This window comes from Myxine glutinosa, chromosome 12, assembly GCF_964187855.1.
Source record: "Myxine glutinosa chromosome 12, kmMyxGlut1.1, whole genome shotgun sequence".
NCBI lineage: Eukaryota > Metazoa > Chordata > Myxini > Myxiniformes > Myxinidae > Myxine > Myxine glutinosa.
Window position 1 is genome coordinate 105,749,321 of NC_136272.1, and position 16,723 is coordinate 105,766,043.

Sequence of the window (16,723 nt, forward strand, 5' to 3'; positions counted from 1 at the left end):
CGGACAGATTCAGACAGAATTTGCTGGTGAGGTAGCGTATGTGCCAATGACGAATTGATTTGATCTTGGTGAAGGACCGGATCCGGATACAATCGTTTTTGAAGTGATTCTTCACCATTGAGTGATGGGACTAAAACTGATATATAGCACAATATCTCAAAAAGTTTTGGACGAAACTTTGTGGACAGGTTGGATGTGTAACAAGAATGAATCGATTATATTTTGGTTCATCAGAAGTTTGCATGTTGTTGGTGGACAGCTTGGTTATTGGTCGGTATTTTTTATATTGTGAGTTACTCTAATTGGTTTTCTTCAGATTTTGAGATGAGGAAGGTGTTACTTTCTGTGATCCACTCATCCAAATGTTGTTCCTCTTGGATAAGTTCATTGAATGCTCGAGCATAGTTAACGTGGAGAGCATCAAATTGCCTTAGCCAGAAGTTCGGAATCCCATCTGGAGCAGGGCTTTTGAAGTTTGACATTTTTGCGAGTTGTTGAATTTTCTCTCCAAATATTACTGGGGGCATTTCCTCGACATGTTGCTTCTTCTCGTCTAAGTTTCTGATCCATTTCACCTCCTTGTTGTGTTATTTTCGTGCTCCATAAATTGCTTGAACCTGAATCAGGTAAATTACTTGAACTCGAATCATTCTAGTTTATCTTTTTCAGGAGAGCGCAACACTTACTGCTTCCATTTCCCTATTTCTCGGAACAATCTTTTTGAGTTGTTTTCAAACATCTGGCTTATGCCACCAAAGGTGGACGGAGGTCATGTTTTCACCACTATTTGTCCGTCTCTCTATGAGCAGGATATCTCAAAAAGTTTTGGACGGATTCGGGCGAAACTTGGTGGACAGGTTGGGTGTGTAAAAAGGACGAAATTATTAGATTTTGGTGAAGATCCGGATCCGAGTATGAGAACTTTTTATACAGTTGTGGCCAAAAATATTGACACTCTTGCACTTCTTTCAAAATAACTCACGATGTTCTCCAAAAAGAAGTTGAAATTGACAAAAGTATTTGGTCTCCACAATTCTTTATTTCACTGTTAATAATACATAACCTTTATTTTTGATTGTCTGATTATTTTTTTATTGTTCTTTAATTGTAAGAGGAAGTTTTGGATTGTTTTTAATATATTAACCAGAACTTAATATATTCTTTTAAATCAGAAAAGAAAAAGAAATGGCATTGACAAAAATATTGGCACCCGAGACTTAATATTTGGTAGCACAGACTTTGGACAAAATACCTGCAGCCAACCACTTCCTGTAGCCATGAATGAACTTCCTCCACCTCTCTACTGGCAGTTTGACCCACTCTTCTTGTGCAAACAGCTCCAGTTCTCCCAGATTTGAAGAGTGCCTTCTCCCAACTGCTGTTTTCAGATCTTCCCACAGGTGTTCAATGGGATTTAGATCTGGACTCATTGCTGGCCACTTCAGAACAGTCCAGCGTTTTGGCTTGAACCATTCCTGAGTGCTTTTAGAAGTGTGTTTGGGGTCATTGTCCTGCTGCAATACCCATGACCTTCAACAGAGACCCAGCTTTCTGACACTGGGTTGAACATTGCGCTCCAAATTGCCTTGGTAATCTCCTGATTTAATGATGCCATGCACACATTCAAGGCACCCAGTGCCAGAAGCAGCACAGCAACCCCAAAACATCACTGTACCTCCTCCTTGTGTGACTGTAGGGAAGGTGCTCTTTTAATTTAGGGCTTCATTTTGTTTTCTGTAAACATAGAGACTTTACCAAACATAGTGACATAGAGAAACATAGACATAGAGAAATGAGAAACTCCAACTCGTCACCTCGTCACCGTCACCGTCACCGTCGCCGTCACTCGTCACCTCGTCACCTCGTCACCGAGAAACTCGTCACCAACTCCAAACATAGAGAAACATAGTGCTTTACCAAAAAGCTCTAATTTGGTCTCATCTGTCCACAGGACATTCTCCCAGAAGGATTTTGGCTTGTTCAGGTGTGTTTTGGAAAACTCCAGTCAGGCTTTCTTGCAGTGGGGTCCTTCTGGGTCTCCTACCATAGAACCCCCTTTTATTGAGTTGGTGACGGATGGTGCAAGTTGAAACTGTTGTACCTTGTGTCTGTCTGAAGGTCAGCTTGAATCTGTTTGGCAATTGATCGAGGTGCTTTCTCCACCATTTGAACAATCCTTTGCTGCAATCTTCGATCAGGTTTTCTCTTGCGGCCACATCCAGAGAGGTTGGCTACAGTGCCATGGACCTTAAACTTCCTGATAACATTGCGTACGGTGGACATAGGAACATCAAGGTCTCTGGAGATGGACTTGTTTCCTTGAGATTGTCCATGATTGACTACAATCTTGTGTCTGACCTCCTCAGACAATTTTCTGGTTTTCTTTATTTTCTCCGTGCTCATTGCGGTGGACAGTGACGCAAAACAGCAGAATGATTCCTTTTCTCTATTCAAACTGGTTGAATGAGTGATTTTTATATTGCAGGCACCTGAAACTCACCACAGGTGAGTTCAATTCCAAAGTAAAAGAGAATCACCTGCTTGAAATCTAATTATTTCTAACAACTTCTAAAAGGTGCCAATAATATTGTCCCGGCCATTTTAGGATTTCTGTGTGGAAAAAGCTAAGATTTAGTAATCCTTTCAGCTTTTTTTTTTCCACTGCAAACCAAAGAAATACATTTGTGGATACCAAAATATTTTTTAATTTCAACAATTTTCTGGAAGAAATGTTGCATTATTTGAAAAAAATGCAAGGGTGCCAATATTTTTGGCCAAAACTGTACACAGTTCCTTTCTCATTCCATCTCCAGGCACTGCATAACGTCTTTGCCGGGCACTGAAGAGGGCCCGGTGATGACGCGCGCTGAAAGGGAGTACTCAGTTTTCACTCCGGTTTGTTTCTTGTTTTCTTGTTTGTTTGTTTGCCCGGGTGATATCTCAGCCATCCTTTGAGCTAGGAAGCTGAAATTTTGGCACTTAATCCCTCTAGTCTCTCATATGTGGAACCAACTCCCTGTATCTGTTGCCTCATGTCTCTCCTTCCAGTCTCTCAAAACTGTTGCCTATCATCACCGCATCTCCGACAACCATCCCTGCTCTCTTATGATCTCACTTTCTGCCTCTCATCCACTCAGGTTTGAGGTCTTTGTCTTCCTCTTCCCCTCTGATGCTTTTCCATTCTGTGGACATGCTGCCATCTGTTCTTTGGCTCCTCGGTGAGATGAGGTTTCTGTAAACAGAAATAAAAATACGACCGCGGCTGCTGAAGCTCATCTGTATCAGGAGCAACAGTTACTCAAACCCCCACTGACCCCCTTCAAGCGATAATGACTGAAGTGTTTGCGGACTCACTCACTGACTGACTGACTTACCTACATACACAGCTCGATTGAATTAGGTCACCCGACAAAAGTTCGGGTGAGTTAAAATGATAACAAAAACGGTCTTAATTAAGCACAATAAATACAACGCACTCTTTTTCTGATTCTATTAAACTTCTCAAAACAACTCCAGGAAAAGATTATTATTATTTTTTTCAAAATAACGCAGTCTCAATATGAAGTACGCCTGATGGTATACATTTTATAGACTGGTCTTTGTATTGAAATCTAGTTAAACCGGGACTGCAATCTTCTAGTGAAATGGTGCCACCTAATGCTCGGGAGTGTGAGTGAGAGTGATGTCAATCCCTGGATATCACCCCAACAAAGATCAAGATGCTACGTTTCACTTTGTACAGTTTGACCGGTCGCTCCTGTTTTGCAAACACTAGCACTTAACGAACTTGCCATAATAGGCAGTCTCACTCATTTCATCCACAATGACTCATTTGGTTTTGTTCATCTTTTCAAGAAAAATCTGAGTGTTTCGCTCGTGGTTGAAATTTTTTCCTGACAATAGGATTGTCCACCAAAAGCGCCGTTCGTCATCGCATAATTACCCCACGATCGCGAAGCAAAAAGGCAGTCTCACTCACTTTGTTTGGTTCACTTTGTTTATCTGTCCACAAACATCAGTTTACGGTTGCGGAACAATTTCATCTCATTTGAAAGTTATTCCTTGAATACTAATCGGAACAAGAAGAACCACCTTTCGAAGCCATTTTTCCCTGCAAAGCGGGGGTTGGCCTTTTTCGGGCACCGTGATCCCCTTTTTGAAGCAATGTTTTATGGCCGGATGCCCTTCCTGCCACCAACCCTGTTAGTCACCTCTTGCGACACACAGGGAATTACCAGTGAAACTGGTACTCAATTTGCCGAAATCGGAAGGACGACAGGCTGAGTCAACCCCCCTGGCGTTAATTCAGCGATCGACCGGGATTTAAACCAAGGCTCATAGGATCCCAAGCCGGCACCCTAACCGCTAAGCCAACACCAGGCTTGGATACTAATCGGAACATGAATCAGAAAACGAACCAGTGGTTTAGCTGTACTTTGATACTGAATTTGTCCCGATCGTGCCTGCCCAGAGAGGAGTGAGATAATATTTTTTAGTTTGTCTGCCTGTCTGGCAGTCAAACAAAATTTGTGTCAATTGAATATCTGAATTGAATGTCATTCCAAGCAGGAAACTTACTGTTTTAAGGATATCATAAAGGGCACACACAACAGGCACAAATAACTAATTAAATGTGTTGGATAAGGTGGTGTAAAAGACGGCTGCGTCAACGGCGGTAAACATCCGAAAAAAGGTTTTTCTACAAACTTTAAAACATTTATTTTATTTCAATTGAATTATATTCCTGAACACTGAAGAACACAAATCACTTTATTGGTACTTTCAAAAACCTCCAGTTTAGCTGTATGGTACTTGGACAAATAAATAAATAAATATTACGACATTTTACATCAAGTCAACCAATCGAATTTGCTGCTCGCAGACCTCGCCCAAGTTCTTTTTCTCAAGACTGCAGTGGGTAAGGTGTTCTATGAACTCTCTAGTTATCATTATTATAATGTTACTCCATTGTATTACATTCAAATGTTCTTGTGGAAAGATGTTATCTCTGAGCTGGGCTTTGTATCTCATGATATGCTCACGGAATAGCTCACGACAAAGGCAAACTGTGCATGAACTGGAAATTTGAGAATATTCCATGCTCTGCAGGCATTGTGCGCCTCGGTGATGACGTCAGACTTGCTGGAGACCATGGCTCTAGTGTTCTGCGGTGCTGACTTATCGGAACTGCCCGAAGACCCCTTGAAGCTGGCAGAACAGGCCGGCCAGCAACTGCAACTACAGTTCCTGCAACACAACCGCCACTTAGGTAACCTAGCGATCCTTCCCTTTAGCTTCTGTTTTCTTTCCCTTATTCATTCCTCTGAAAACTTTATTCCCATTGTGGGTTTATTGTTTTTAGCATTTTAAGGGAAATCTCCCATCTCTTTTTTTCCTCATTTTTCTTGTTTGTAACCTTCTTGGTTCTCTATATTTAGGGGACCAATACATGGTCCATATTCGACACCCCTCTTTCATAACTCATCCAAGGTTTTTCACATTAACCTCCCGCCCCTCCTACCACATCATTCACTCCACCCCATTTCCACCCTTAGCCATTCTTCATGAACATTTTTGTGGTGTTTTATACATCCTTTTGTTCATTCGCCGTCATTTTGTATCACTTGTTATAATACTGGACTGCCTGGTTTTTCTTTCAAATTATTCAAGTTGAAGTACCCTGTTGGGAACCTCTCCTTTGCTTTTTTCCTTCTTCCTCAAAGATTCTCTCCCTTCTCCTCTTCATAACTCATCATAACCCCTTTATTAGTAAGCCTGGTGTTGACTTAATGGTACAGGTAGCCGTCTTAAGATGTTAGGGTCTTGAGCTCGAGCCCTTGTCGTCCCATTAAGTAACACCAGGTGGGTTGACTCAGACTGTCATCATTCCGAGATCGGCAAAATGAGTACCATCTTACTGGAAATGGGGCACTGCATCAGCGGCACGACTGCACTCCCAGCAATGATGCAACCAGCAGACACAGGCTACATATGAAATAATAACACTTTTTTAAGTTCACTTCTTATTTTATTCTTTTTATTTCTGGTTATTATTCAATTTCTTTTATTTTTTATTTTTTTTGTATACAAGATCGAGGCTCGTGAAAGAGCGAATCTCTATTTGTTCTCTATTTTTTTTTGTATTTGTTTGTCATCTCTATTTTTATCTCTTTATCTTCTGAGTTGATCGTCCTCCACTGCTTGCATCCTTTTCTCCCTCTATTTTTTAAGCCTCCGTTGACGAAGTCGGAGGCATTATGTTTTCAGGTTGTCCGTCTGACTGTCCGTCCGTCCGTCCGTGATAGGTTTACGTTACCGTGATAAATTGAGAACGGCTGAAGGGATCTTAGTCAAACCTGGTGCAGGTATGTATAATGAGGTAAAGATGAACTGATTCGATTTTGGGATCACGAGGTCAAAGGCCAAAGGTCAGAGGTCATGTTAGGTAAAAATCCTGTTACTGCGATAACAAGTGAACCGGTGATGGGATTCTGACCAAATATGGTATAATTATGAAAAATGATGTAAAGATGAACTGATTAGATTTGGGGTCACCAGATCAAAGGTCATATGTCATGTTAGGTAAAAAATCCTGTCACTGCAATAACATGTGAACCGGTGATGGGATTCTGACCAAATTTGGTACAATTATGAAAAATGATGTAAAGATGAACTGATTAGATTTTGGGGTCAAGAGGTCGAAGGTCAAAGTATGCAATATGTCTATAACTTGAGAACGGCTGAAGTGATCTAATTCAAACTTGGTACATGCACGTATAATGATGTAAATATTAACTGATTAAATTTTGGGGTCAATAGGTCAAGGTCAAAGTCTAATAGGTGGACAACCTGAGAACGGCTAAACTGATCTAATTCAAACTTGGTACAGTTATGTATAACTAGCAGAAGTACCTGGCATTGCCGGGCGGGGAGGGGAGGGGAGGGGGGAGGGGAGGGGAGGAGAGAAGAGGGGGGGAGGGGAGAAGAGGGGGAGGGGGAGAGGTGGAGAAGAGGGGGAGGGGGAGAGGGGAGAAGAGGAGGGATGGGAAGGGTGAGGGATGGGAGTGGGAGGGATGGGAGGGGGAGGGGGGGAGGGTGAGGGAGGGGGAGGGGGGGAAGGGGGAGGGGTGGGAGGAGGGGGGAAGGGGAGGGGGAGGGGAGAAGAGGGGGAGGGGGAGAGGTGGATAAGAGGGGGAGGGGGAGAGGTGGAGAAGAGGGAGAGGTGGAGAAGACGGGGAGGGGGAGAGGGGAGAAGAGGAGGGATGGGGAGGGGGAGGGTGAGGGATGGGGAGGGTGAGGGATGGGAGGGGAGGGATGAGAGGGTGGAGGGGGAGGAGGGAGGGAAGGGAAGGGGGAAAGGGGAGGGGGGAAAGGGAGGGGAGAAGGGGTAGGGGGGAGGGAGAGGGAGGGGAAGGGGGAGGGCCAGACAACAATGACGTTGCAGTTCTCATGGTCGGAGAGCAGCACAACAATCGCGACATCGTCCTGCATCTTCGAAAGAGCACGAAGCGGATTTTGGAGACTCACCGATCCTGTGACGCCCTCCAGTACCAGCGTTGCCGGGTGGGGGAAGGGAGACCCACACATTCCCAACTCGTACATTCGCCCTCTCGACTCAAGCTCATATTCGATTCGTATTCGAAATCGAAAGGGGAAATCCTTCGTATTCGAATTCGTAAACACGAAATATGAATTAAAATTTAATTCATATCGCACAAAATCGACACAAAACACGGTCGCATAAAGGTGAAAAAACGCAATGGCTTTTCGCGCTGAATTACGTGCAAACGTGTGACGTGTGACGGGATGGAACATCACATGATCGCTCTGAGCAAATCAGCGAGCTGCTCGCACTGGCTGAGATTAGCGGGAACTTCGCTGAAATGCGCTGAGGTAAATATGAATAAAAAATATGGATCTCGTCAAATATGGTCTCAGCCATGTTCGTCCCTGGCTCAATGGCCATGTCTATGCCAAATATCAAGCACGTGAGCCTCTCCGTTTCGGAGTCTATCGGTAACATTACACACACGCACACACACACACACACACACACACACACACACACACACACACACACACACACACACACACACACACACACACACACAGTGTTTTAGATATATAGATGATGTTGTAGCGACCCATGGGTCCCCCAAGCGAGACCAGCAACAGAATCTCCTTGCTCCAGCCGGTGACGTAACCGGCGGGCAAACCACGGCACCGGGGTGGCCGGTCACGTGACCACCAAAGCGTGCCGCGCGTGCGGTTATAATCCTTTGCACCTGTCGGTCACGTGACCACCAAAGTCATATTCTGTTGCTCACCTCGCCTGAGAGGCAGGGCTTTCGGTTTCGGTTGTGATATATATGCAGCCCGATAAACGGGCTTTTCAGAGTTCCCGAGTTGGTTTTTACAATAAACATCTTCTTGGACGAGTTTGTGTCTTGCCCGTCACTTCGTCCGTCTCAAGCAAGAGCCCTGCTCTTCAATGTAAATATTAACTGATTAAATTTTGGGGTCAATAGGTCAAGGTCAAAGTCTAATAGGTGGACAACCTGAGAACGGCTAAACTGATCTAATTCAAACTTGGTACAGTTATGTATAATGATGTAAATATTAACTGATTTGATTTTGGGGGTAAAGTTCTAAGGTCAAAGGTCAAAGTCCTAATAGATCTATAACTTGAGAATGGCTGAAGTGATCTAATTCAAACTTGGTACACATATGTATAATAATGTAAAGATTGACTGATTAAATTTTGGGGTCAAGAGGTCAAAGGTCAAAGTCTGTAATAGGTGGACAACCTGAGAACGGCTAAACGGATCTAATTCAAACTTGGTACAGATATGTATAATGATGTAAAGATTAACCGACTAGATATTGGTGTCCCGAGGTCTAAGGTCAGAGGTCATGCCAGGTAAAAATGTGATAACTTGAGAACAACTGAATGGATTTAAATCAAACTTGGTACAAGTATATAAATGATGTAATAATGTGGGCGGAGTCATATCAGTCGACGTCGTGATGTCGAAGAGTGCCGTTCTAGTTTATTTTTTTATCTTTCATTCTTCTTACTCCCTCCCACACTCCTCATCTTTTGTTTCATCATATTTCCATATTTTCTTACCTTTTCTTTCTCCATCATTCACTTATTCTTTTTTCCCCTTTATTTAAATAATAGAGAATACTTTAGGATGTGTTACATGGGAAACCTGTAAATTATTACTCTGAAAATGTTCCCCTTCCCTCATTACCCTTCCTTTTGAGATAATTCTGCAACTCCTGGTTCAGCAGATTGGCTGAGAGCACACGAAGTTAAAGCACCTGGACTGGCAGGCCAGAGCTTCCCTTCATGTGCTGGTACTCTTTACAAGACACCTTCGAGCAGCAAGGCAGTTCTGGACAGGAAGGGTCGAGATGGTACGGCCGTTAACCACATATGGTTTCATCACAAAGGGGAATTTGTTTTACGAATGCTTCTGTCCATCACTCATATTGTTTGATCTTGTGATGGGCCAATAGGTTTGTTATTTTGATCTTAATTGGACTTCATTTGCCACATTTGTATGCACCCCCATCTTTGAGCTGTGCAGCCTAGGTCTGAATCTCGACCCAGCTACAAACTGCCATTCCAGTGTTTTGCAGGCAGGATGAGGCATCAATGTGGGTGTCGTCCTTCGGATGGACGTTAAGCACGAGGACCCGTCTGCCAGCATTAGTTGGTGGACGTTAAAGATCCCACGGTAAGTAGGCGAGTTATTGCCGACACCTGAACAAATTTCAAATCAAATTCAAATTCAAATTCCTTCTCCAACCTACATGGGGCACTGCATCAGTTGCACAACTTTGCCTCCAGCAAATGATGCTATCCACAGCCATGTACTGCATATGAAAGAAGAAGAAATCCACATTTGTTTGCGCAACATCTGCGCGAGCCTTGTTTACGTTGCCATCAGGGATGTGCTGATTAACACCCGCATACAAAATGGCAATCACATGCCATAGACACTGCAAACCTGACCCACATCACATGTACCTTTCTACTTTATTGCATTGCTTATCCGCTTTCCTCTCGCTGCTCATCTGCTGTGTGATTGAGGTGTTTGGTTTTTCACAGACTTCTGCCGCCGGCGTTGTGTGCTCGAGGCTGGTATTTTGAGCTACTTTGAAGGAGAGCGAAATGTCCAGCCGAGCGGGCGCATCGACATGCGTGATGTCTGCTGTCTTGGCGTGACGCGTCCTGGCTCCTTGAACCAACATGGGTAAGTAAAAGTACCTGCAGTGTTAGCACGACGTATCTGGCACCATATTTGTGCTGGTAGATGTTTGTTGAATCCTAGTTATGACATCATAAGTCTCAAATTATTTATTTTGGTAGTTATGTTTAAATAAAAACTTGTAATGAAAAACGATCATGTTCTTTCTTTTTTTGTTTTTTTTACTCAGCTTTGAATTCACAATGGAATTGTGTTGCGTGGGAGAATCGGAACGAGTGTATTTGTTTGGGACAAACAAGGAGGACATTTTTCGAGAGTGGACACTTAAACTGGCTCAGGTAACTGAAAGATCACGAGGTATCCTTCCCCCTCTGATGTGTGTTACACGATATTGTGTTACGCGTCAATCCATCCTTTAAATCTTGCTCCCTATACAAGCTTGTATCATGTGTTGCATGACCCTGATGGAGTACGTTCTTTCATCTTCGAATTTGGATTAGTCCAAGAGCACTTCACATTCAATTGAAGCTTGTTTATTCTCATAAATGAGGATACACAAGGTAATTGGATGCACAAGGAGACCTTTTGGCCAATCAAGCCTGTGCTAGGCCCAGAGACAAGGTTGTATTACAAAACCCATATTCACCTTACTTTTCAAGGCATTCTCTGGAGTAGGACAGACCTTATCCACTTAGAAGCTTTCATTTGTCGATGGCATAGAATCATTTGTGTTTAGGATATGTGTGCACAGCCAATGTGCGACATCATTATTAATAATGACCTCACGTGTTAACACCTTGCCCCCCCCCCCCGCCCCCCAAATGTGCTGCCTAATACGGATGTCCTGTTCAGGGAATCAATCGCCTCTAACAGTGCGGCTAATCGTCCCACCATTTTTAACATGCTTGATGTTTAACCAGTCGTTTCATAATTATTCTCTCTTTCACCATTTTGTTACCCCACGAGCTTTAAAGCGGGAATCACGTGATTATTGGTATTGGTTACCAACACAATAACAATATACAAATCCCTCAAAAATTATGATTCTTCTTTCATGATCTTTCCTTTTTTTTTGGATACATTCAGTCATGTGCATTTCCGTGATCTTTAGTTTTGGATTACACTCATCCTACATCAGTTTAAAGAGCCTGGTGTTGGCTTAGCGGTTCGGGTGGCGGCTTGGGATCCGAGGATCCTGGGTTGGAATCCCGGTCGATCGCTGAATTAACGCCAGGGGTGTTGACTCAACCTGTCATCCCTCCGAGGTCGGCAAATTGAGTCCCAGTTCACTGGTAATTCCCTGTGTGTTGCAAGGGGCGACTAACAGGGTTGGTGGTAGGAAGGGCACCCGGCCGTAAAACATTGCTTCAAAAAAGGCGACCACGGTTCCCAAAAAGGCCAACCCCTGCTCTGCGGGGAAAAATGGCCTCTAAAGGTGGTTCTATATGAGTTTAAAATTGCCAACTCACCAATTTCATTTCATTCTTTTTGCTCATTTCTCCTTGCTTGATCACAAATCTGGAGAATTTTTCTTTTCGACCTTCCACTAATTTCATCGTTTTTTTGTTAACTGAATCGAGGCTCGTGAAAGAGCTAACATTTACTACACAAACAAATCAACCAGACAAACAAAATATATAAAAAGAGGGAGCGGAAGACAAGATGGGGAGAGAAGGGGAAGCACACAAACACAACATTTGAGAGCAGGGAGATGTGTGGAAGGGAGAGGGCATGGGGGGAGGAGGCGTGGGAAGGGGGGGGGGGAAATCCTTGGGGGGATCCTTGGGGGGGAAGGGGGGATCCTTGTGCTTTTACATGAATTGACTTGGACCAGTGTGTACGGTGTGTACCCTGGTTAGAATAGGTACACCGTATCCCTGCGTGTCGTAAGAGGCGACTAAGAGGGTTGGCGTCAGGAAGGGCATCCGGCCATAAAAACATTGCCTCAAAAAGAGCACCATGACAATTACAACTACATATGGGCAGGGTACAGCCCGAAGTGGAGATCGGTTTCTGAGGTTTGGGACATGAAATGTAGGGACAATGACAGGGAGATCAGGAGAAGGGGTGGAAGTATTGGGCAGAAGAAGAGTGGACATATGTTGTGTGCAAGAGACGAGATGGAAGGGAAGTGGTGTGAGAATGGTGAAGGGTAGGCAGGGACAGAAATACAAGTTTGTGTGGCAAGGGTGCCCGGAGGGCGTGAATGGTGTTGGTGTCCTGTTTTCTGAGGAGTTTGTAGACAGTGTGGTGAGTGTGACTAGAGTGAGTGATAGGTTGATGATGGTGAAAATGATGATTGGAAAGCTCTTGGTGAACGTCATCTCGGGATATGCTCCGCAGGTTGGTCGGAACGATGAAGAGAAGGACAAGTTCTGGTGTGCGATAGAGAAGCTGATGGAAAACGTGAAAGATGAGGAAGTTGTTGTGGTAGGAGACCTAAATGGACATGTGGGAAGGAGTATGGACGGTGTTGGGGAGTTAATGGGGGTTACGGATATGGTGTGAGAAATGGAGAAGGTGAAAGGATTTTGGAGTTTGCTGATGGAGCTGATTTGTTGATTTGTAATACTCAGTTCCAGAAAGGGGATAATAAGCTTGTTACATACACGTCAGGTGGGTCGACAACAACTGTTGACTACCTGATGGTGCGTAGGCGAGATAGGGGGCATCTCCGGGACACAAAGGTGATCCCGGGGGAGGAGGCTGTTTCACAGCATCACTTGGTTGTCTGCGACATAAGGGTGAAAGGTGCGAGGAGAGCTCGGCGGGTGAAGTACCAGCCGAGAATGAAGGTGTGGAGGTTGAAAGAGGTGACAGTAACAGGTGACAGTAATTGGAGGAAACCAATAGAAACGTTTTTCCAGATTCTTCCTGATGGAGTGTATTTTTTTTCTTTCCATTAGCAAGTATTCTTTGTTGTGAAAATCAACCAGATCCACAACTTGTCCCATAGGTAGGTTTAATCTCAATTAGATCTTTGACATCATCCTGTAAAATACAATCATGCAATAGATATCAGGATCTTGGTATCGTACTGAGCAGTCCGATAATAATAGACAAAGCAAGCGAGTCTAGCATATATGTGCGAGTCTAGCATATACGTACCATTCAAGACTACATGTAAAGTAAATGTCACAGGTGTGGCTCCGCGTCGCGGACGTCCCAGGTTTTATAGACGCCCTTCAGTGGCTGAAGCGAGTAACTCTCCTGGGTTCAACTTTGGTATAATTTCACTACATTCTCCCCGCCGTTAGAACTATACTGCCGCTAGGCAGATCGCAAGCGTGCGTCAGCATTAATTGATTAGGGTACGTCATTCCATGTCAGTCGGTCCACCCGTAGCGGTCGGGGCGGCGAACTACCCTGCCAGTCCGTGTCCGGAAACTACCGGGTGCGGCGTCCCCAAGCCCAGAGTCCTCGTCGGAGTAGCCGCTGGAGGCAGGTGTCGGAGGGGGAACCTCAGAGCCTTCAGGCAGGGGTGTAGGTGACGAGAGGGGTGACGGCAAAGGTTCCATAGAGGAAGCTTCGGAAGAGTCCATAGACTCGTAGATCGGTTCGTCGATATCCCTATTAGGGTCGATGACCCCAGTAGTGTAATAATGTTGCTTCTGGGACACCTCCGTTTAACATGGGAAATCCCTATCTAATGTCATTTACCCCCTTGTCTTTTTCAAAAATCATAAACACCTCTATTTCTCCCACCCTCATCTTTATGAACCTTTTGTCTGTAGTACCTATCCTTAATGTTGTTCATTAGACCACTCAAACACTACAAATATTTGTTTTCTCTTATAGACCTATCATCCTTCTTCTACATATCATCTGGCAGATTAATCTTTGACCCACTCAAACATTGACCCATTCACTTCCATATTAATTCTTTCCCTCCCTCATTGCCCCTAAACACCTATATTTCTCTCACCCTGTTCTTTACGAACCTTCTAACCTTTTGACATGTTATCCTTATTCATTAGACCACTTAAACACCTGTGATCCTTCTGACCTCATGGACCTTTTAACCTTTTACTCTTAATATCATCTGGTGAATATAACCCACTCAAACAACGACCCTACAAATATTTGTTTATGCGTGGGAAATAATTTAATTCTCCTACAACTCTCTTCACCATCTAATATATTAACAAAAAATATGTTTGAGTTTGGTTCTTTATTAAGATATTTTAACTGAGCTAAGATAAAATGGTAAACCTCCCTCAATGTTCTTGCTTGAGCGCCTCCAGTGCCACATACCATTTTTAAATTAAAGTATATATTTTCCTGACAACCATCAAAGTTTTCCGTCCACTCAAAAATATTTCCATCTTTTTTACCCAATTCACCGGTATTTAAATTAATTCTCTTATTTGTTTTGTGAACTTTTTTACCAGTTGCCTTTTCAATTATACCTATTTGATATTTTTCACATTCATTATGTTTTCCATTTATATACCAAGGTTGATTACACCTCCACTCTTTAGTCTGGTTGATACTTGGTTCTATCATTTATATAATAGTAAAAAAGGCGGCGGTAGCCCGTTAAAATCCCCAACCCCCCCCCTTTTTAACTTATCACTTATATATATCTTATCACTTATATATATCTTATCACTTATGTATATCTTATCACTTATATATATCTTATCACTTATATATATATCTTATCACTTATATACTTATATAACCATAAGGGAGACTATCAATTCCATTTTCTAAAATAAACCTCTTATCATCAAAAGCCCCCAATGCTTTCTTATTTATCTCTTCTGAATATAATTGATGTTTATAACTTCTTATTCCATTAATCTTTCTAAACTCTTCTTTCTTTGTTGTTAAACAGTTATAATAATCCTTAAAGTTTATTGTTTCTTTAATAACATTTTTCTTTACACCTTTTAACTTCTTATCAGTCTTTTCAACGTTATTCACAATGTATTTATAAGCATAAGCCTTTGACCTCAATCCCACAAATTCACTCATAACATTTCCTCCTAATTCATCCTTGAACTTTCCAATCACCTTTTTATTTTTAGAAGAGAACAACTCACTCTCTGGACTGTAATTACTCGTGTCATAGATATTAATGTCTCTTTTCATGTCTGAATAAACATCGTTGGTATTAATTTTCAAAATAAAACTATCTGTATCCATATAAAGTAGATTAACATCATTTTGATATTTCTTCCTCAAGTTATTATAAAAGTAATCATACATTAATGACTTTGATAAATCAAGAATTGTTGTTCCAATATAAATAGGTTTGTTCATTTCAATACTCTCTTTAATCAAATGGATCGCACAAAAGTTCTCAGTAAAGACCTCAGCTCGAGTAAAACTCGGTCTATTAATTAATTTTGATGCTTGTTCCCAAGATGTTGATAGTCTGATATTTTGTCTTTTCCTCACATTCTCCATAGTCTTACCAAAGACCGCATTATTCATCAATTTATAAAAGTCTTTCTCAAAATCTGTTTTTGACTCTGTTCTTCTTTGTGTATTAAAATCAATGTACCCCTTTAACCAATGACTTTGATTGAACTTTAGAACCCTATGGATCTTCTCTACTCTTAGACCTTTTGATAAATATTGTCGCAAATTTCTTTGGTGTAGAACATAATTTTTCTTGTTATATAATGTAGTAAGTAATTTTTCTGTTGATTCACCTATATCAAACGATCGTTGATAATCACTCAACCATTCTTTCTTTGGACTTGCTTTCTCACAAGCAAATGGGAGATCTTTGTGTAGGTTATGGAGTTCCTCTGGATATTTTAAATCAATTTCAAAATAATAACCAACTTTTTCTTCATCCAATTCTTTTTGTGTAGAGATACATACATCTTATAAAACGTTTTTGTAGTCTTTTTCCTTTACCCATCTAAGTTTTCCATAAGGAAGAGCCTGAGACATTGCCCAGCCATACAGGTTGTTCGCGTCATAGTACATCAAGTAAGAACTCTCTTTCGTTGGATCATAATTTGGAAGATATTTGTTATTTGCTTTTGCGTATCTACTCGAGCAGACTTGTGAAATTCCACCTCTTTTTGCCTTTTCAATCATCAAAAGCATATCAACATCGGTTATCAAATCCAAATCTTGTTTTGTCATTTTCAACATCGCACTCCAGGCCAATCCAGGTGCTGTGTAGTAGTGAGCAGGATCCAATCCATATCCAGTGCGACAAACAGATCTAAAGGCTTCAAATACATCGGCCAATAAAAGCACATCAGTTTTGAGATACAAATCGTGATACTCGCCAAGATTCTTGATGTTATATTTTTCCCAAACATTTTGTGCGTGTACATAATCTTTATCAGATATATGACTATTATTTAATTTGTTATAGAAATTTTCTTTTGAAGGAAGTTGTGTTTCATTGAATCTCTCAAATGAGTCCATATAGTCATAGGGGTAAATTCCCTTTTGTGTTAGAAAATCTTTATCTAAAAAATACTCTGAAAGACATGGAAACTCTTTTAGATTTTGAACCAAGTTAACCAATG

The 16,723-nt window shown here is 42.1% G+C and overlaps 1 protein-coding gene across 6 annotated transcripts in view; it reads left to right on the forward strand.

Moving 5' to 3' along the window:
- LOC137437722 (arf-GAP with Rho-GAP domain, ANK repeat and PH domain-containing protein 1) overlaps window positions 1-16,723 on the forward strand; it is a 191,189-nt gene that overhangs the window by 106,127 nt on the left and 68,339 nt on the right. For 4 of the 6 annotated variants that reach the window (XM_068132286.2, XM_068132288.2, XM_068132289.2 and 1 more), the window contains exons 15-18: window positions 5,110-5,269; window positions 9,295-9,423; window positions 10,121-10,265; window positions 10,450-10,558. In XM_068132286.2, coding sequence (XP_067988387.2) covers window positions 5,110-5,269; window positions 9,295-9,423; window positions 10,121-10,265; window positions 10,450-10,558 — 543 coding nt within the window. The remainder of the gene's footprint in view (window positions 1-5,109; window positions 5,270-9,294; window positions 9,424-10,120; window positions 10,266-10,449; window positions 10,559-16,723) is intronic. The other 2 variants (XM_068132287.2, XM_078766180.1) reach the window with 1 other exon arrangement.